Source organism: Zonotrichia albicollis, chromosome 16, assembly GCF_047830755.1.
Source record: "Zonotrichia albicollis isolate bZonAlb1 chromosome 16, bZonAlb1.hap1, whole genome shotgun sequence".
NCBI classification, from domain to species: Eukaryota; Metazoa; Chordata; class Aves; order Passeriformes; family Passerellidae; genus Zonotrichia; species Zonotrichia albicollis.
The window spans coordinates 10,268,565-10,290,170 of NC_133834.1; the positions used below are offsets into that span (position 1 = coordinate 10,268,565).

At 43.5% G+C, this 21,606-nt stretch overlaps 3 protein-coding genes across 9 annotated transcripts in view; 1 reads left to right on the forward strand and 2 right to left on the reverse strand.

Moving 5' to 3' along the window:
• CIITA (class II major histocompatibility complex transactivator) overlaps window positions 1-4,310 on the reverse strand; it is a 38,765-nt gene extending 34,455 nt beyond the window's left edge. Inside the window, exon 1 of the mRNA XM_074553056.1 lies at window positions 3,405-4,310. The gene's annotated coding sequence lies outside the window, so the exon portion shown is untranslated. The remainder of the gene's footprint in view (window positions 1-3,404) is intronic.
• Window positions 4,311-4,586: 276 nt separating this feature from the next.
• Window positions 4,587-14,380, forward strand: TVP23A (trans-golgi network vesicle protein 23 homolog A). Of its 7 annotated transcripts, XM_074553066.1 has the most exons (10): window positions 4,668-4,728; window positions 4,810-4,889; window positions 5,874-6,088; window positions 6,877-7,049; window positions 8,764-8,800; window positions 9,361-9,412; window positions 9,843-9,932; window positions 11,702-11,827; window positions 13,432-13,561; window positions 13,962-14,380. In XM_074553066.1, the coding sequence occupies exons 3-10, from the start codon at window positions 6,000-6,002 to the stop codon at window positions 14,021-14,023; spliced, it is 759 nt and encodes a 252-aa protein (XP_074409167.1). In that variant the 5' UTR covers window positions 4,668-4,728; window positions 4,810-4,889; window positions 5,874-5,999; the 3' UTR covers window positions 14,024-14,380. The 7 variants fall into 7 exon arrangements, with proteins under 7 accessions (XP_074409165.1, XP_074409170.1, XP_074409167.1 ...); XM_074553064.1 differs by lacking the exon at window positions 5,874-6,088 and having other exon boundaries at window positions 4,587-4,728; XM_074553065.1 differs by lacking the exon at window positions 4,668-4,728 and having other exon boundaries at window positions 4,765-4,889.
• Window positions 14,381-14,964: 584 nt separating this feature from the next.
• NUBP1 (NUBP iron-sulfur cluster assembly factor 1, cytosolic) lies at window positions 14,965-20,540 on the reverse strand. Its single transcript, XM_074553063.1, has 11 exons — window positions 20,399-20,540; window positions 20,218-20,319; window positions 19,976-20,112; window positions 19,709-19,777; window positions 19,148-19,180; window positions 18,180-18,270; window positions 17,866-18,020; window positions 16,686-16,796; window positions 16,461-16,563; window positions 15,681-15,764; window positions 14,965-15,135 (listed from the first exon to the last, which is right to left on the reverse strand). The coding sequence occupies exons 1-11, from the start codon at window positions 20,424-20,426 to the stop codon at window positions 15,083-15,085; spliced, it is 966 nt and encodes a 321-aa protein (XP_074409164.1). The 5' UTR covers window positions 20,427-20,540; the 3' UTR covers window positions 14,965-15,082.
• Window positions 20,541-21,606: the final 1,066 nt, after the last annotated feature.

A 21,606-nucleotide genomic window follows, 5' to 3' on the forward strand; every position in this document is an offset into this window, starting at 1 on the left:
GCAAGTATGGCAAGAGCTGCTTAGCCACAGCCTCCACAACAAAAGATGGAGTGGAAATTGCCAAAGAGGCTGGAGAACTGTCCAGCAAGATTCTCAGGGAGCTGAGTGAGGCTCTGTAGGTGCTACTAGCAGCCACAGGGAACAAAAGAAAAAGGAAACGTAAAAAATCTAATGAATAAGCAAATTTAGAGCTTTCATAAGCAAATTTAAATTTTATTTCTCCAGATAAACCAGTAGAAGAAACACTGCTCAATTTCTAATCAATTTTCCTATTGTACTAAGCTTCTCAACTTTTTGATAGCCATTAGAGTATTTTTATTTATTAGATGATGATGATGATGATGATTATTATTATTATTGTTGTTGTTGTTATTATTATTATTTCTCAGTAAGACGATAGAGGCTTAAGGCAGGAGAACTGTTGGATACTTGTGTGAGAGTGTACAGGTATTTGAAGTTCATGTAGCAAAGGAGGGAAGGGACTCTAAGCGCCTTTTCTGATGAAATCACTTCCATTGGGAAATGGATCTGGGAAATGGAAGGGGATAGATGAGCTCTGCTCACTGCAGTAGATCTATGAAGTTGTTTAAACCAAACTTTTGACAGCCCAAGTTCCTTATTTTTGGAGTTCCCAATATGAGAAATGAAAGATGACTTGCAAAATTAACAAATACCAAGTAGTGCAGCTGAGAGTGACTGAAGCTTTGAACACATCAGGAGATATATAAATCTGAACACATTGAAAAATCTGCATCCAAGTGCTGGGAATGCCCCCCAGCTGGAGGAGAGCTGGTGAGTTTGCCTTGGTGTGCCCTTGTTTTGGATGTGTCTGAGTGACCAGAGCACAGTCTAAGCAGGAAAATGACACTGAAGTAAACTCAGCAATAATTTCAAAGCCTTTTTCTTCCTGGGTGACTGCACTAGAGGTTCCTACAGCATGAATTATATAAGGCCTTAAAGCCACACAGGCTTGATAAAATAAGGTATTTAATAAATATGTAATGTTTCCCTGGTTTTTCCCTAACTGGAAGGAATACAGCTGCTACTGCACTTGTTAGAATCAAAACCAGCTACTGTGCAATAATGGAAATTTATACTCCTTTCTTCACATACTCAAAAATTATTTTTCACCTTTTTGGGCATAGCTAAAGGAAGGATCAATACTTTTGTTAAATTCCCCATTTATATTTAGGGCCCAAACTTCCTCATTTGACATATTTTTCTGTTACCCATTTCTTACTAATGGCAGAACTTGATCTCTACTGAGAATGTATTGTTATATATAAAAGAAATTGTTCTGATCCAACAAGTAAATCTTGTGGGTTCTCCCCTGTTAATACTGAGCTGCCAATTTCAACAATTCATGTATGTACAACCAACAAAATTGATAGAAATCTGGGCCAAAGCAGGAAATCATATTTGACAAATGAATTAGAAAGTGATGCCATTAGAAATTTATCTATTTAGTGCCTTCTCTGATTTGCCCTATCACACCCTAATATAAACATTTTATTGAAGCACCAACAAATCTTTTAAGTGTACCTCTGATGAATAAAAGTGAGGTAAAAGTTATTACTGGATTAACAGCATTTTCCAGCATTCAGGGGAATAGAATACTAAACTACAAACTCCATTGAAAAGCCTAAACCAGAGCAAAAGCAATCCAGTTACTCACAGTACCCTTAGGCAGTTTACAGGGGAAGTCTGTGCTAAGTCTCTGCAAGATTCTAGGGAGCGTTCCAAGGAGAAAGAGAAATCAGCTGACTTCCCGGCAATAGAGTGAATAAAGCACCATACTAACCTCAGAGGAAGCTCTATTTATTGTTGAATCAGAGAATGGGAGAGATTTTTCAGTTATTCATATCAAGACTCTGATAGCATTCTAAAATAGAAATGTCACTATTTATTGTGGGGAGGGAATTCCCTGTAAGGTAATGGCAAGGACACAGCAGCATGTGATGGATTTTTGAACTATTTTATGCTATATACTTCTGTCAGCAATTAAGGGAAATCTTAATATATTTCATAAATGGTCTGGGTTTTCCTGTGTAAAAACCTGAAAATCAAACTACAATTCATAAATTCAGTGTAATGATCTCCTAATCTGGGGCTGCTGAAGCAGTATTTGAGGACTTGCATCATCTTTAGGGTGTTGCTAATCTTTCCAATGTTCAAACAATTTGTAGTTAAGCTACAGCTCAGAAAAAGTGTTGAAAATAGGAAAATACAGTTTGTTCTGTAAAATCCTAAAAACCACCAGAAGCTTCTAATGAGGTTTCACATGGATGCATTAATTTTAAAACAAGGAAGAATTCTTTTCTAGCAAACCCCAAAGAAAGAAATTCATTTGACCAATGATTCCTCTAGAGACCAAGGATTCTTTCTAGCCCTCATTTGCTCTAAAACAAAATGATGAGCCATGCAATACCTTGAATAATCACACAGCACAATTTCGTATAGCTTCTTAGAGAATTTACCAAAGCTATTTGCATGGTACAGTGACAGTCTCCTGTGGGATTACCCCATAGAGTTTGTTAGGAAAACAGATAATCCCTACAGTGAGCCTGGGGAGATAGGCACTAGAAGGAGGGAAAACTAAGGAAACATTTATCTGTTTTAAAATCAAAACACAAAACACAGGTTTTGCTTTTTTCCCAGTTATTTCATCATTCATGAAATCAGTGTAGTAAATCAGACACCTAATGCTGTGACAGGCTATTTGTCCCTTCTCCCATAGAGGTGCTGTTTTACGTGATGAGGGACACAGGACGCAGTTATTTTCTGGTGCCTTAGAATGAAAATGCAATGGCTTGGGCAATACAGCAACATCACAGAATTACTAAATTCAAAGGATGAGTTTTGCTGGCAGAACTGCCCTGAGAGGTGCAAGAGGAGCTGCTGCAGGAGCTGAGGTCAATGATCTGGCAGGCAGGAGGATGCAAGACCTCCCAGCCCTGCTGAGGCTTCTGTAAGTGACTTCTTTCTGGGAGCTGCTTCTGAGTCAGAAGCCAGATCTGTTTGAGTTACTGTTAATTCATGCCTTGGAAGCAGAAGTGCACGTTGATACAGGAAATGAAGTCAGGGTCAGCTTCAGGTATGCACAGATTTAATAATTGTATCTCATGAGAGCTCTCAAAGAGAGCTGTCTCTTTGTATCTCCTTGCCTCGTGAAAGCCCACTTTAGTATTTGAATATTGTAGGCTATCATGAGCCATCCCCTCAAATTGCACGTGCCTATTCAGTTTTTTAGTGGCAGTCTACTGTACTTACTAGCACACTGCACAAGTGGCTTCAACACTATCAAGGCCAAAATATGACAATCAAAATATTAACATCATTAGTCATTAAGTACCTTTCCTGCCTTACAATTATAATCCTAAGAACAGTGTATCAGTTTCTCTTACCTATTAGGTATTGCTTTGTTCCAGTAAGTCTTGTGCAAAGCTGCTTTCCAGCTGACATTTTTGAAAAGTTCACCTCAGTAGCTTCTGTACTTACTCAAGAACTCGGTTTAGTTAGATGTTTTAGAAAAGACTAAGAAGTTATTATTTTGCAGGCTTATTTAATGCTAGTAGCTAGTCAGATCTACATGTGGCCGTGGTTAATCCGATCTTCCTTGACCCTCCGCTTCATACTAAGCTATCCAGACTATTTCCCCCCCATTGTTGTGAAACCCTTACCCCTGTCCTGAAGTTTGGTTGTCTTGTTTCACTTCTTTATCTCTGCTGCATAATCCACGTGCATTTTAAATTAAGGCACGAAAAAAATATTTATCATGGAATCATAGAATATCTTGAGTTAGAAGGGATCCACAAAGATCATTGAGTCCAGCTCTTGTCCTGCACAGGACAGCCCAAGGTCACACCCTGAAAGCCCTGTCCAAACATTCCTTGAGCTCTGTCAGGCTTGGTGCTGTGACCACTGCCCTGGGGAGCCTGTTCAGTGCCCAACCACCCTATGCAGGAAGAACTTTTCCTAATATCCAAGCTAAATCTCCCCCGACACAACTCCAGGCCATTCGCTCGGGTCCTGTCACTGATCACCACAGAGAAGGGATCAGTGTCTGCCCGTCTCCTTCCCCTTGTGAGGATGTTGAAGACCACACTGCGGGGCTCCCTCAGCTCCTCCGGGCTGAAGGAGCCGAGTGCCCTCAGCCGCCCTCAGGGGCCGCGTTACCTGCACTGAGCCAGGGGCACCCGCACGGTGCTGTGGAGCCACCCCTGCCCTCTGAGCTGGCCCCCACACGGGCACAGGGCCGCGGGCAGCGGGGACAGCACCGGCCGGCTGGGGGTGTGGGCCAAACGTGACACGCAGCTGTGCTCTCATATTTATACACCTCCGTTCACCTGTCCCGCTACTCCATCTTCCTTTCAGGGTTTGTACTCAGCACGAGCCCCAGCGGCCCTGACCCGGCCGGTGCGTGTGGCGAGCCCGCGGGGCGGACAGCTGATGGCGCTGAGGGCCGGGGGCGGCCGGCCGGGGCTCCTGCGGCCCCTCACGCTGCTGAAGCCCGCCCGGCCGCTCTGGCCCCCGTCACAGGCACCCCGCTGCAGGGCCGCAGGGAGGAGCGGGTGTCCCGGGGGTCTCCCGGGCGGTGCCCGGTGAGGCGCAGCCGCCGCGGGCTGTGACGAGGGGCAGCCCCGCTCCAGGCGCGCAGGGCCGGCCGGAGCCCGGCCCCTTTTGCCGGGGCCAGCTGCGGGCCTGGAGCCGCGGGCCGGGATGAAGCAGGTAGGGGCGGCAGGGGCGGCGGGCGCTGCTGGCGGGGCGCAGCTCCCCCGGGCCCTGCGCGCTGACGGGCTCCCGCCGCAGGCGCTGGTGGACGACACCGAGGATGTGTCCCTGGATTTCGGGAGCGAGGAGGAGCTGGCGCTGCGGAAAGCACGGATCAGGTAACGGCGCGGAGGCCGCAGCATCGCGGCGCCCGGGCCCGGGCGGTCCTGGCTGTTCCGCTGTACAGAAAACTCCATTTAAACACTTCATTCCCATTTTTTACAGGGAGGGGGTCAAGCGCTGGCACAGGCTGCCCGGGGAGCCCGGGGGCCTCTGTCCGGGAGATGCTCGGGGTGGAGCGGGCGAGGCCGGGCCCTGCTGCCCGGCATCACCCGGTCACTGGAAGTGAAAACCTGGCACACCCAACATCCCAAACCCCAAGCAAACAGTGCTTTAGTTAGAGCTGGAGCACGACTCGGCTTTGCTCAGCTCCAGCAAAGCCTGCTGTGCAGCAGTGCTCAGGCACTGCAGTGGGCACCTGGCTGAACAGCCGGATAGCTGCAATAAATCTGCCATGATTTCCTACCATGGGATGTGATGCTGTGTGGAATGTAAAATTTCTTATGCTTGTAGACATTACCTGAGAAAACCCAACCCCTTAACCCATCTCATGTGTCAGGCTAAGCTTGGATTCCTCACTAGAGGTGTCACTCTGCAGCTCTGGCCACACAGAGGTCCTGGGTGACAGAGCTGTTCAATCAGTGGCTTTTGAAGAACCTCCAGTTAAAGACTGTGAAAGGAAGAGTTTTGTGTCAAAAAGATTTAGGCATGCACTGATCAATAATGTATATAATCAGCTTTGATTTAGATTGCTTTCTCTGCCTTGCCCCAGTTTAGTCCGGTCCATTCAAATGATAATATTTTCTGTAGGTGTAAACAAAAAATATAATAGATGTTAAACCTGACACAACATTATCTGAGATGAAAAGCAATCACGTACCTTTACAATATAATTACTTTTACAAGTGTCTGGTGAAGCAGTGCTTTGCACTTGGTCACTACTTGAGTCAGCCCTGACATAAGATTAACCTTCCCTGAATTGCCTTGGTTTTACACCTTAGCAACAGCACACATTTTAAATGAAGGTTTATATTTTGGTGCAGTCTTGGAGAGCACAGCTTCAAGGATTCAACTAAGCTGGGAAGTACAGCTTAGAAGTACCTTGATCACATGAGCCACAGGTTCTGAAGGACCAGACTACGTTTAGCATGAAGTGAAACCACCCTGGAATGTTTGTAGGAGGTCACAGCACGAAGGACTTTACTCTAGAGATCTTAGAGATTGCTCCTGATTCATGCTGCTCAGTAGTACAGCACAGGTAAAGTATCAGCAAACTGTACTGTTCTGATCCACTTTGTTAGACAGTGGCTTCATTAGAGACAGCTCTTCTTTCTGGCCCTCAAGACAATATTGAAAGATGATGTAGTATTGAAAATTCATCAGCTATAGAATGCAGAAATGAAACTGCTTACACTGCTCACATGTGTTTGTTTTTATATTTCTGAAGAATCTTGTGCAAATGAGTCTGAAAGTCACCTAGGTGCTGCAAAATTTTGTTATCATATTAGAGGGCATAACAAGGTGTTCCAGACATTTGTCTTTATTCCAATTTCATATATCTTGAACTTGGTTATAATTAGCATAGGCTATGACAAGTTGTGCTTTTGTGATTCTCTGAGGTATGTGCAAAAGGGCTCCTTAAAAGCAAAAGGTTAGTGGCTACTTTCCAAAGAAACAGGGAAAAGATAAGTTCTGGAAATTGGGAAATTCTTCCTCTTTCCTAAGAAACTGGAAAAAGATTGCAGTACCAGGACTTTAGATCTGGAAGTAGGGAGCATATGATTGCTTCTTTTACAAATCAGCCAGGAAACAGTGATCAAGGAGAAAAGAGAACTCATTTATTCAAAATTTGCCTCAATACATTTTGAAGTATGAGACAGGAGAAAAAAAAAAAAGGCAGCATGTAGAGTTCTGCTGTGGCACCTCTGAGCAGGCATCTGGAATGATTCTCCTGTAGTTCACTGGCACAGCTTAGGCCTGACCCAAATTTGATTCTTCAACATGGGATGCAACTAAATTGATTACAGCTCCTTCCTGTCCTAACAGGCATGGTGCTCCCAAACTGAGCAGAGGTTATTGTAACAAGCACGTGGCAATCACTGAGCCTGCAGGCTCCAGTTGTGCATCACGGGGATGTTTAGCTGCAACAGGAAAACAAGAAGGCCAAGCAAGTGGATTCCTGTCCTTTCAGAAGCAAATTTATGCCAAGTTGAGCCATGGTAGAGTTGCCATTTCCTTTATCCTTTCCAGAGTCTCAGTAAATGCTCAGCACTGTAATAAATGACAGCTCCTTGCTCATGGGTTTTGTTTGGTTTTTAGTAAATACCCTTCAGTGTTTGACATTGGAACAAATTCAGCATCCAAACAGTAATCCTGTTGTAATCCAGTCATACTGCTGAATCTGCCTTCCAAAATGAAACATGAATTCCCCAGAGTTACTGCCACGTTTGAAGCACTGATCCATTAGAAAAGCTCTGGCAACCCTGGTGTGCTTTGGGGTTGTGATCTATGAAAGCTGCTCTGGACACAAGGGCACCATCCCATCATTGACTCCTGCATCTTCCTGACCAAGATCAAGGCTGGAAGCAGCGAGCCCTGTCTGTTTGTCCCAGTTCACAATCCCCACTCCACCCACCTGGCTGCTTATGGCAGAAAAAGCCCCTTTGCTTAAAATGTCACATGTTCAGTTCTAAGTCAGAAGAAGTTTTTGGAAAGTTTGAAGTTCACATGGGCATGACCAGGAGTAAATATAAACTTCACCTGTGCATCATCCTTCCCTCCCCAGTCATATGTGTAGTTCTACAAACACAGTATTACCACTGGAGAAAGATAAACACCGCAACAGTTAAACAGCTATAGAGAAAGAATAGAACAACAAGGATATTAAAGTCATAAAAGTTATTATTCTTATATAGCTATAATTTAAGTTTATAGTAAGCAATTGTGTATATATTACATATCTCATTTTATTAAACACAATAACAGAATAACATTTAGTAGTTAAATAGTTGACTACACCCTAGGCCATACTTTTGTTAATTGGCTATTCTACTGTTAATTGGTCACAGAGGCATAGGAGCTTAAGGAGACAATTGTTGACTTAAATATCTTATTCAGATATTTTATTCTCTAAGCTTCAAGGAAGAAGTTATTTAACTGCAAAAGCCTGTAGTTAATTCTCACTTTCAACTACTTAACACAGAGTAAAATTTTTACTTGGCATATTACCCTGAAAATTGTGCTGTGCTCATTACAGCATTCTCCAGCCCCCCACCCTACTGTGCAGGCCAGTATTCCATGTCACATACTTCTTTCACTGAAATTTCTCTTTATTTTGTTACAGATAAAAATTTGTTCAATGAGCAAAATGAAAATACTGTAGTGAAATTAATAAGCAGTAATTCAGAAGAACTGTTAGATTCCCAAATCATTCTGCCTAAAAGGAAGTGTTGGGTTTAGACATTAAATATGAAAGTTCATTTTGTCTTATAGCAAACAGCTACAATTTTTTTAGAGTTAATGTTTTGTTTTCAAAGCTGTTCTGAAGGGCATAAGAGCTCTCTCAATTCTTTTGTGCATTGTAATGCTGATTCATTTAATGAAACAACAAGGATTTTATGGTACTGTGTTGCACACAGCCACTAAATTCCTTCACACAGGACCAAAGAATCTGGTGAAAGGCTCCATATTTTGTTCTGTCTTTGAGAAAGTTTTGACAGGAACACCACATTTGTATTTTAGATTTAGACTGAAGCTTGGCTATTGAAAATACCATTGTTTGCTAATGGAGATATACACCAACACTGAAATAATAGCAGCTGCAAACCAAAATACCATTACAAACTTGAAATACCTGTGCTGTGCTACATTGTCAGCCAGCACTGGAACATTCCCTCCTGTCCCATAACCTCATTTATGCTCTGTTTTTTCTAGGCACCCACTGGCCACCTTTTTCCACCTGTTTTTCCGAGTGAGTGCTATTGTTACCTACTTGTTCTGTGACTGGTTCAGCAACAGCTTTGTTGCCTGTTTTGTCACTATTCTCCTCCTTCTATCCTTTGACTTTTGGTCTGTCAAGGTAAGATGACCCTGAATAGTTATTACCTTGGGAAGTATTTTGTCATTAATTAAAACAAAATTGAAATATGTATAATGACAGAAGTGACAAAAATATTGCAATCTGTTGATTTATTAAATGTCTAGCTCATTTTAATGAAGATGTTAATGTATGTTAGTTATTTAGCACCATGTTTTCTATGGCTGACTACTAAGGTCCACTAATATGGTGAGAAAATTGCTTTGCCATAGGTAATTTGTTTGTATGCTTCCCCTCATAAAAAAATAAATTTAAAAATTAAAGTAATACTGGCTTTCAGCAATGGATGCCCAGGAATGTCAGGATCTGCAACCTTGTCTCCTGACAGCCCAGCTATAGCTCTGGTGCCCTGCCCTAATCCCATGCAGGCAGGTGGGTCAGGCCAGCCCAGGATCCAGGGGTTCCATGTGTTGAGCAAGGCTTTTGTTTTGTAGAAGTGAAGCACTGATGCACCTCCAGTATTCTGAAAGCTTCTGGTTCATCCAGGTGCTGAAATATTTTCTTGCTTTGTTTCCCTGATCCTACACAGCTTATTTGCTTGTCCTTAATCTCCCATTTTTTAGTGTGTTTCTGTTATTAATATTCCTCTTTTACTGAATAAATTTGTTTATTGGGTGCTTGTCCAACAAGCACCCAATAATTGACTTGAAAAAGATACAACCTATAATTTCTTGTCTAAGTAAGTGCTATTGTGCTTATTATCACATTGAAAGAGAAGAGGCCTCTAAATTTGTAACTTCACCCCTTGTTAATGGCTGTTGTACTCAAGCTGGAACAGCTTTTAGAAGATATTTTTGTATTAGATAAAAGATGATTTTTGAACATGCTTGTCTGTTAATTTTTTTTCTATTTTTAACTGTTATACTGACAAGTGACTTGTGCTACTGATTAATGCAAATAATGGTTTCATCACTAGAATGTGACAGGAAGACTCTTGGTTGGTTTGCGTTGGTGGAACCAGATTGATGAAGATGGAAAAAGTCACTGGGTGTTTGAAGCAAAAAGGGTAAATATATTAATAGAAGCAGGCACAAGGCAAACAGAATCCATAGGAAATTTGTAAAGCTGATACCAAGTCAAACAAAGTAACAAATAGAGCACCTTTGTAACAGTTACTTTTCATCCTGCTTCCATAGAAAACAATGTCAGTATTCAGGTGCAAGCACTGTTTGTCACATCCTGGAAGCATTCAGGGCAAAACAGGACTCACAACATTGTCAGCATATGGATCAGCAGAATAAATATTCATAGCATGGTGCTATAGGTATGAAATGTTTCTGGTAGTTCTATTTTATTTTCTAGTGAGAATATCTTGTAATAAACACATCTTTCCATAGATAATCCCAACACAGAATCCTCTTCAGGAAAGATCTATGTGGAAAGCAATGCTGAATAGTTCAGATTCAGTATTTTGAAATTAATATTTTATTCACCTTCATGGAATATGGTGGGAAAGAGAACCTGAATAACAGAGCATTCTGATACTGCCAGTGCCCCCTAAACACACTGAGCTGGGGGGAAGGAAGCACAATAGAATGGCATTTGGCATCACTGCCAGAGTCAAGACTCGGTGTTGCTCTCACCTGCTGACATTCTCTCTGCAGCCCCACTGAGCCTGGCAGAGCAGCGCCCGGGGCTGCTCACAGGGACATTCTCTGCAGCCCCCGAGCTGTGCCCCGCCCCGCCGGCTGTGCCGCTGCTGTCCAGCGTGCGGCGCTGTAGTGCCCCCCTGCAGTGCCCTGTGCCTGTAACTTCTGCCCTCTGCAGTGCCCTCTGCACCCTCTGCAGTGCCCTCTGCAGTGCCCCCTTCAGTGCCCTCTGCAGTGCCCCCTTCAGTGCCCTCTGCACCCTCTGCAGTGCCCCCTGCAGTGTCCCCTGCAGTGCCCTCTGCAGCCTTGGCTGCAGCTCTGGGGTGCCCCAAGCATGGAACACTAATTAATTCATGTGCTTCCTGTGAGACCGAGGGAGGCCTGAAGACAGAATACAGGAAACCCTACAGGACAGAATACATGGAAAATTCAATAGACTGAAAATTATCTAAAAAGCTTTTCAGCATGGAAGAGTCCAGAGGGTTTTCTTCTCCAATTGTGATGCTTCTGTTTCAGAAGCTGGTACTAGTGGTCATCAATTGGTCTGAGGGTTGGAGTAAGATTTTGAATTTCGGAAAGATCAGAGCCTTCTGAACAATTCTCTTACTTTAAGGGTTCTTTTTGTTTTTTCTTAAGTGCGATGACGTGAGTTGTGCTGACCTGAAGAAATCTGTAAGCAGGGCTTTGCAGCCTGCTCTGGAGTTTCTGCTCTCCCTGAAGAGCAGACAGAGCACAGACCATAAGGCTGCCTCTTGCAGTTACAGTGTGCTCAACTCCAGCATGACACAAGAGGCATTTTCAAAGCCATGGTTCTTAATTCATGGAATGTCAGCAGAGTTCAGAAGCAAAACCAAGTATTTATATAATAGGAAGACATAGTAGTTTATATAATAGGAAAATAAGCTTCATGCAAGATATAAATTAAGATACAGCATCTTTTTATGAAAATGTATAGAAATGTGAGCTTTTATAAGAATTCCACTCTGAACTAGAACCAACTAATAAATCCCTGTGGATGAAAATGCTGTGTACAGTAGGGCATCAGGAAGGAACTGGGCATGAACAACTGCTCTTCTTAGTTAATCCTGTTCTATGCATATGATAAGTGAAATCTTCCTCTTCTGTCAGTTTGTCATTTATTGTGGGTTTTGACTTTGTGACTAATAGTCTCAATTTTTCCTTCCAGGTGCCTACAGTAGCTGCCTCAACTGAAGCTGAAGCCCGAATCTTCTGGCTCGGTCTCATCATCTGCCCAGTGATTTGGACAATGTTTTTCTTTAGCACCTTGTTCTCCTTGAAGCTGAAATGGCTGGTGAGTTAGGGGGTACTGAAAACAATCTTGGTAGAGGGAAACCCAGATCTGTTAGCTTTGAACCAAATCTTTCAACAGTAGAAAAATTTCACCAGCAGCTTCAAAGAATCCCGAGGAGTTTTCTGCAGTCAAGGCTTGCACTCTGGAATGGATTGGTAATTTTTAGCTGCACTTCTACTGGGTTATCAGATGTCAGGTCTTTCCTCTAGAGAACCTCAAGTGGTGGGCAAAATTGTGAGCTTCTGTTTAACTGTAGCAACTTACTCTGCCCCAACTTATTTCAGTCAAATAAAACTAACAGAAGAGGACAAAAAATGAACCAGTGATGTTGGTTTTCAGGGTTTTAGGTCTCCTGGGAACTTAAATGTACTTTTAAAAGTAAGGAATTTAGATGTCTGGTACCATTTCCTTCTGAAAGAACCAGCATCATTAGCTCATAAAACCTTGATAAACTGAGCTATAAGTATTTTATAATTGCTGTACTTCTAAGTCATCTACTTAAAAAAACTCAACACTTTTTTTTCTAAATACAAGAGGAAGTTTACCCCATATATTGCATTATATTAAGATATTTTTGTCTATGAAATCTTCACATTTTCCCCTGTAAACGTTAAATGCTTGGCTAATTGCCACGCTATTCATGCTGTCAAGTTCCCAGCCATGCTCAGTACCATTTCCTAATTCAGTCTGAAAAGATAAAAAGCACCTCTGACATGTGCAGCTACATAACCAGTAACAGTCAAAATTGCATATTCATTATTCAATTAAACAGGAAATTCAGTTATGGGCATGAATCAATTGCAAATCATTACCTGCTTTCTGGTGCCCCTAAACAAGCAATCGTTAAAATTAAACCAGCACTCTTTGTTCATGGCTCCACCTTTATTTTTGAAAAGCCGAGATTGTTTGCTAAGCCAAGAGCTGCTTGGAGACAGAACTCTAACTGGCACAGGAGGCAGGTTGCCCAGGTGCTTGTAAAAGGCAAATGACTCAAACAAAAATAAAATCACTTCTGGGAAACTGGTTTTGAAGGCTAAGAGAAACACTTTTATAAATTACTGCATTAGTCAGATTGGTTCCACTTGCTGCTAAACCTGAAGTACCACAAAAGGAACTGATTATTTTCACTGCCTGTCAAGACTAGATAGGAAATCAATCTATGGATGCTCTTTGTAAATCCACAAATTACAGATCTTATTTGTTTATAATAAGCTGTTTGTCAGCTGAACAGGCCTGCAAGTGTGCCATGTATCTGGATGTAAAACTTTTAAATAAGAATGGGGCTTAAAAAAAGTGAAATGTTTCTGGAATCTGTTGAGTAGGTCCTTTTTTGAGTAAGTGCTTTTAGGAAAGTAATGAAGTCTTTCAAGATACAAAATGATACAACTGGTATTGGTGTTTTGATAAAAATAAATATTTGTAGAGAGGAACTATTGTGTTTGCCATGATTGGATGTCTTTGAAGGCCATTAATGATTGTGAATAATGTCCCCATGGCAGCACACTAATCTGGATAGTGTGTGTACACACACACACACGTGTATATCCTACACAATCAATGCACAACCATGGATTTGTTCCTGCTGAACTCTTGTTTGTCCACAGGCTCTCGTGATTGCTGGCATCTCCCTCCAGACTGCTAATTTATATGGCTACATCCACTGCAAGTTAGGAGGACCAAAAACCATCAGCAGAGTAACCTCAAGGTTGTTTGGCACCACAGATGTTCCCAAGAGTGAGTACTGAGCTTCAGCCCATGGGGTAGAACAGCCAACCTGCCTCTCAGGGCTGGTGCTGGCCTTTCCTGGCTCTGAGTTCCTGCAGTGAGTCCAGGATAATCCTGATTCTCCTCCAAGCCTCTCTGGCAGTGTCACAAGGAAGAGCCATAACCCCAGGTCACTTTGCTCCAGGTTTGGGAGCCTGCTGAGCTCCACAACTGAGCTGCTTCCAAGCTCCAAAAGAATGTTCTTAGCTTAAATCCGTGGAGTTGCTATAATTCTGATTCCTCTGTTTAAGCAGAGCTGGAAGAGCCATCTTCAACCTTCAGGCTTCCAGCTGGCAGCTCCCTGCTTTTGTAAGAGATCCCTGTGTCCCAGGTTATGCTTATAGCCATGTGTGCTCTGTTCCCTCAACAGGACAGAGCAGGAGAATTGCAGAAGATGGCACTGAAGATCATGGGAAGATGGGCACTAGGTAACCAAATAAGGAAGAGCTAAAGGATGAGCAGTAAAAAAGTCATTAATGAAAGTTGTTGTTCTTCATGGGAAGATATTTACATAAAGCTCTTCTAGAATTATGCCTGCATGAAATAAAGTCATTTGTGTTTGAGTCTTTAGATCCTGGAAGGTTTAAAGCCTTTGTTACTTAAAAGCTTCACCAAAAAATTGTTTGTGTGAGCACACAGTGCTCATGGTTTACAAGGAGCTCGCTGCTTTCAGCAAAGCTGTCAACTAACCTCAAACTGTTGGATTATCTTAACCAGAAATTACATGCAATGAATATATGATGCTGATTTGTTTAACTATGGAACTACAATAAACAAAACCAAACTGCCTTTTCCTCTTGTACACAATACTGACTTTTCAGAGCTTTCAAACCACAAACACAAAGGACCTCTTAATTATTAAAGATACTGAATGTTTGTTTTTTAGTGTTCAGGCTTAGGGTTAAGTGGAACAAAACAGAAGTCATGAATCATGTTCACCCACTACTTATGTATAGCTAGAAAGTTCATCTTGTTTTGATACCTGTAAAAAATAAATAAAGCAGTGCACATGTACTGTAATACTACCCCAGCTTTCACTCTAGACAAAGATCTTTTCCAATGAAAGGAGACATTTAAATGATGTTATTCTGGGAGAGGGAAGGGGCATTACAGCTCACCCTTGTGCAGCAGGCAGAACTAAGGCTGCTGCACATGCCCAGTGTCAACCCAGCATATTTTAAATTCAACCTCCTAAGTAAAATGTGGGTTGTATTCTCACTTCTTCAACTGCTACCTTTACAGTCAGGTTATTGGTACCATGACACTGGAGGCAGAATGCACTTGATAATCCAGATGCAGACTCATTTTTACAGCTTTCTAGTGAGGGAAGAACTACAAGAATCTTGAACTTTTGGAAAAAAACATAGGCAAGAGCCTTTATATTAAGAATTTATTTGCAATATACAAAAAGAATACATTCCTTTAATAAATCAAGGCATAAGTTACTTTTCTATAATTAGACATGAGCTACATTTTTGTTCCACTTACAGATTACATTATCTTTTCTTCTTGCAAATGGTGTTGTTCACAGTACTCCTGAATTCCTGCAAAGATGGAGAAAAAGTAATGTAAGTACTATTTCAGTTGTATATCAGGAGTTTGTTGCTGCTGCATCACTCCCCTGTGGTTACAAGTATCTGAAGTTGGGCCTTCCTTACACTGAAAGTAGTTTTAGGATTATTTTAAACAGCACAGCCCAGCTGTTTAGGGAGTTTTTGCAAGGGGTTTTTGTGTAATTACAGTTACAAGTGGAGGCATTGGTCAGTCAGTCACCTCCCACTGGGTTATGGTGAGCACCCCTCCACACCTGCTCAAGAGCCTCAGAAGGTTTCTCTGAGCACAAGGACACCCCATCTCTGAAAATGAAAGTCTGACTTCTCTGAAGTCAAATGTTGAAACCAGTTATCACATACAATTTCATTATCACTTTAGCAGCCACGGTCTTTGCACCTGCTACTTTCAGAATTGCTGAGTCCTTCTCCTGATTTTATTTTGTGGAACAGTTCCACAAGCTTGTGTAACACCTTTGTGTACTGCAGCAGTGCTCAGAACCGAGGGGATTCATTTGCACAGTGATTCTCAGACTCACTCTGAATGATATTCCTGTAAGACAATGTAGCTGGAGACTCAGGTGCTTCAGCCAAGAAAGACTGGCCGCTGTCACAACTCTTTCCTTGAAGGACAGAGAAAAAACACAGAAACAAAACAACAGGAAAAGATGAGTTTTTCTGGTTTTTAGCCTTTATCCTGTTCCAGTTACACCTCTTCAAACAGCCACCTGCATCTATTCCTTTTAGGAAGCCCTGAAGTCAGTAACAGGACTAGAAATACAGTGTACAGTTTGACAGAGGAATAGTACTAGCAGAAACCTTCAGCTGGAAGTACTGAACTGTTCCTTGATGTCATTAATTCATGTTTTAATTGATAAGTTAGTGGGCAAAGAACCACACCTCCTCATGACCCACAAGAGAATCTGGGCAGTGCCAATAACAGTGAGGTTAAGGCACTGGTTTTAATGCTTAACATCTACAAAATACTCTTCTTTGAAGTGGTTATTATTTCATTCAGTTTGCATTTGCAGGTGACTTCACCAGAGAGAAAAACATGTTGTATTTCAGATATGATTACAGAGCTGAAAAGATGTAGCATGTAATCTTAACTGATTAAGGAAAAGTAAAGGAAATTACCCCAGCACTTTCCACATTCTACACCAAGCTATCTATAGTCATAGTTCCAGTGACTTTTGATTCAAAAAACATTCTATCTAAAAGTGCTAAGAGACATTGGTGCCCACATCAGGGTTTTGCAGCAGTAACATCAGTATAGGAGGAACAACTTGCTTTAAGTGCAGTGCAATAAGTGACTTTACCTATCTGTGGATCCAGAGGCACTTTACCCAGAAGAGAAACACTCAAGTTCTGGCACATCTTCTCTGCACCACCAGTAGTTGGGGGAAAGATCTGAGATTCATTCTGGGACAACAAGAAAATCAGAGTTAAAATACTGCAGTTCTGAGAAAAGGGCATTGTTGGAGCAATGTTTGCTATCCAAGCAATGCCAAGGAAAGAACACTGTAATACACAGCCAGCCTTACCTTACACTTGGGACACACAAAGCCACTCATGTTCTCCACCACACCGATGATGGGCAGCTTCACCTTGCGGCAGAAGTTGATCTCCTTCCGAACATCCTGAAGTGACACTTCCTACAAATACAGCAAACACTTGTATTTCAGCTGTTTCATGCTGAATCCATTCAGTAACTTCCATAGAGCTACTGTATAATGGATTATTATTGCTGCCTTCCTATTTTTAGGAACACAAACCTGTGCTATGAGCTCCATCAACAGAGCAGGTATAACACTTCAAGACTACTGGATGTGGTTCTGTTTTGAAATCTGACTCTAGTCAATATTCACCCACATTTGTGTTTTTTATCTCCTATGTTCATCTCATATCTTCCTTAAATGCAACTTTTTCACATTTTCATCTTACAGGACCCTTGGTATTCTCCACAGAGTGAAGACAAGGACCACCAGGCTTACACTAGTTACCTTTTTTCCAATAAATTTAAAATATTTTATTCTCTCCTCAGAGTTTTCACGTATATGACTCACCTCATCCATTCTCCCGTTCCCTTCCTCCTTCACCACCTCTCTGGTATTCTCCTCAACACTTTGCTTCCTTTATGTGTTATCCTTTCTGCTGTTATAGAAATACTTCATGTCACATGCTAGTTTGATCTCCTGTTCTGTTCCAAACCAGACATGAAAACCTCTGTTTGAACTTGGTGTGTTTTTAGTTACAGCTTTCCAGGGGCTGGTTTCTCTTTTAAAAATGCACATGACAAAGCTGCCTACTTTGGTGGGTCACCTGGAGGTGACACGCCACTTCACAGGTGTCAGAGAGTGCACAGCTTATCACTTAAAAACAAAGCTTCTAACAAACATTCTTCTGAACATTAAGCTGTTGGTGAGTAAATTACAGATGAACAATGGTGTTAAGTCTGATTCTGAAGGAGGAAATGACACACTGCATTTCCTTTCACCACACTGGTCTCAACAGCTTTTGATTGTGAGCTGCTGTGGTTTAGTGACCCATGTGGCTCCCCATCCCTGACACATTCACCTAACCCACAGACCAGCTGCAGGGGCAACACAACAAAGCCATTTCCCTGAGATGCTGTACCCTTAGATTCCTGTGAAATCAACAGCCTGGAACCCAAGGGCTGCCTGGAAGTGCCATGATGCTCCCCTGGTGGGCTCTGGCTCACACCTGGGGGGTGGTGACGATGACGGCGCCGTCGATGCGGGTGGCACTGAGGTACTGCACGATGGACAGGTGCTCATCCGACGTCCCTGGGGGCGTGTCCACGATCAGGTAATCCACCTCACCCCAGTCCACATCACGCAGAAACTGCTTGATCAGCCCTGCAGGAAAGGATAGGAAGGTGGAAGAGGAAAAAGGTATCTTCCTGTATTTGACATTTCTGGGTCTTAGCTAACTACCCTATCTACATGACTAAACATATTTCTACACTTGAAACCTTTCAAGTATGTAAATTACTGCTGAAAACATGCAATACACACCATTCTTTTTTGGTCCTCTCCAGATGACAGCATCATCAGGACTACTAAGCAAGAATCCCACTGACATGACACCTAAGTTTTCTTCAACATACTGAAAGAGAAGTAGAGAAACCTAACAGTGAAGAAAGACTAGAGAAACAAACTCTGAACCCCTATTTTACAGAAAAAGCAAATGAGGGGGAAGACATTAACGAAATAAAAGCAGAGAACTTTATCTTTTATCACAGGGCATTAAAAACTGCATCCTGTGCAACACTTACTAACTATACTAAGAATGAAAAAATGAAATTGTTACAGCAGTTATGGAATCACTCGGGACAACAGAAGGATAAAAGCAGCTTTCTCTCTCAACACCAGCTGCCTTTCTAACAGCATGCACACTACAGGGGATCTTTAGACAACCAACAGTACTGCAAAATCTCTGCATATTCCAAAGATTAGTAAGGTTTTTCTTGGGTGCAATATACTTCTTGGCTGTCACAGAAGACATGACACACTACAGCATGTTACTCCAAAATAACAAACCTGAGCAATTTATATTTATTGCCCATATTGCAAAGTCAGTAGACACAAGGTAATAAAACAATTCTAGAAATACAGTACTACTGTAATTAAGAAATTTAACACTCTGATCTACATAGTCTATATCCTGATTCTATATGATAAGTATCTTGATTTTATAGATCTATTCTATATTCTATAAAATCTGGAAATACATTCTATAGTGTTCTCTAGATATTCCATAGAGCATGGACATAGGTTATATAGATCTATAGAATCTGGACATGCAGCATCTGTAGATTCTATGCCCTATATCTGTAGATTCTATAGAATCTGGATATTTAAGTCATTAGAAGAAGAATTAACAAGAGTACTCCCTGCTCCTCCCTCACTCTTTTTGCACTGTAGTAGATGATGCCAACCCAAACACACCCAATGAACTTTCTGAAACAACAGCACCAACTCACCACTGGAGACCATCCAGACCCACTCTGATGAACCTGAAAATTGAAGTGATACACAAAAGGTGCAATAGCAACAAATGGCAAACAAAACATAAACGTAAGTCAAACCTGGGCAAAGAGCTCTCCTGCCTGCAGGAACAATCCTGCTTTTGTGGGGCAGCTGAGGTAAAAATGCAAGAGCACCAGATCTCCATTAATGAGTGAACAACAACTGTTCAACCATTATGCAAGTTTACTCATTACTTGCATTTGTAAGAAATATTCAAGGGCTGATAAAGCACATCACACTAATACTACTTGTGTAGTAGTTTCAAGTAGTCAGCATTATGTGGCTGACATGCAATGAAAGCTGGTTTGCAGAACTGCTCATCCTGAAAGCAGATGACTCTTTTGCAAAATATGTTATGATGAACTTCTACATCTCACCTCATTTCCCTACCACTGCCCCACATTTCCCATTATGCACTGCTTTTAGAAGCTCTACATCCAAAAAATCTGAATATGCTAATGAAAAACAGAGAAAAAAAAAACCTCCTTGAACAATATGTTTGAGCATTCACTCACCTGTTCTCCTTCTAGACCCATAATTTTAGGAATCGATGGCCCACAGATATCTATGTCGAGCAGAGCAACCTGGAAAACAAACCAGCCAACCTGCCCCACTGGAAACAAGGTAGCACAGGGCTGTCTCTAAAGGTAATCTCATGCAATGAAATCACTCCAGCAAGACTCATCCAGGAGAGTCAAGTGAGCAGGGACACCCGATCGGTACCTGCCTGCAGGTGCGCGGCCCTGACCCCGCCGCCCGTCCTGTCCGTGCCCTCTGCCCACCTGCTTGGTCTCGTCCGCCGCCAGCCCGTGCGCCAGGAGGGCGCTGAAGGTGCTCTTGCCCACGCCGCCCTTCCCGGAGAGCACCAGCACCGTGTGCCGCACCGCCCGCAGCCGCGCCCGCAGCTCCGCCGCCTCTGCTGTGGAGACACCGCGGAGACACCGCGCGGTCAGCGCGCCCGTACCGCCCCCCGAGCCGGCACCGCGCCCCTCCGGTGCCCCCCCTTAACGGCCGCTACACTCACCCGGGTCCGGCCCGGCCGCGCCGGCCGCGCACAGCCCCTGGTTGGGGCATCCCTGGCAGGCGGCCGCCCTGCCCGCCTGGGCACTGCCGGTCCCGGGGCACTCTGCAAAGGACAGCGAGAGCTGGGCCGCGAGTGCCGTGAGCGGGGAGCCGGGCCCGCCCCATAGGGCCCCGCTGCTCACCCTCCGGCGCGCCCGGCGCCTCCGCCATAGCACTGCGTCACTTCCGCCACCGCCAGCGCTGGGGGCGGGGCCTCGCGCCTGCGGTGCTCACCCGCTGCCGCCTGGGGGCGCTGCCGTCGAGGGCTCGGCTGACCCGGGGCACCAGTGAGGGATCCGGTGACACCACGGGAATCCCCGTGGCACAACTGAGGGAGCCAGTGGCACCACGACAGCCCCCGTGACACCAGTGAGGGACTGGTGACACCCCGGAGCCCCGGTGACACACGACAGCCCCCGTACACCCCCGGAGCTGTGTCGCGGCGGGCTCTGCCCGGCTCACCCGGCGCTGCGCACAGCCCGCGCACTGGAGCTGCCTTGGGCAGAGCGATGGCCGGGGAAGGGCGCGGATCCGGGCCGGTACCTCAGGCCGGTACCTCAGGCCGGTACTGCAGGCCGGTACTTCAGGCCGGGTGCTCCCGGGGCCGTGCCCGCCCGGCCGCTGCAAGAACCGCGCTCCAGTCTTGAGCCCGCTCCCGGCACGGCGCTGGCCCGCTGCCGAGGGAAGCGTTGCACAGCAACTGTTGTTGCATTCCCAGATTATGTATCATTCCGGTAAAATCGCGCTGTTGCCGTATTTCATAGCAATTCTGAGTATATTAATTCTGTATCCTGCTGATACGCCATCTCCATTAATTGAATGAGTACATTTATTTGGAAGATTACACTGCTTTTACTTGGCCAATCAACTTCTAAGCAATTATGAAGGTCGCTGTACTTGGTACATAAAAAATAATAAAATCATTTTCCAAACCCAGGAAGTGTGCACCAGCTGGTGATGCGATCTGGACCCTATTCCTGACCACCTTATCCCAGTCGCTGCTCCCTCTCTCTTTCTCCCAAATCCGCCTGAGCACAGCCCTGTTCTCTCTTCTGCTCCTAACATCACTACTGTAAAAAGGATATTTTCCTGATCCAAGCACAATTGGAAGTCTCAAATACTCCCATTTCAGACCAATTAGTCCCAAAACTTGTTTGTTTTAATATACAAGTGTGTAAGTTATTATTTGAGATGGTGTCACCTTGGAAATAGAAAAGAGTATCTGGTAATATTTGGAAAGGTACCATCACAACTTGGTATTAAATCTGTCTTTTTGAGAGAATTATACTACAAAGTTATCTTTCCTGGGGCTCAGCACTTCAACAACTGCAAGCTTTTTAGAACGAACACT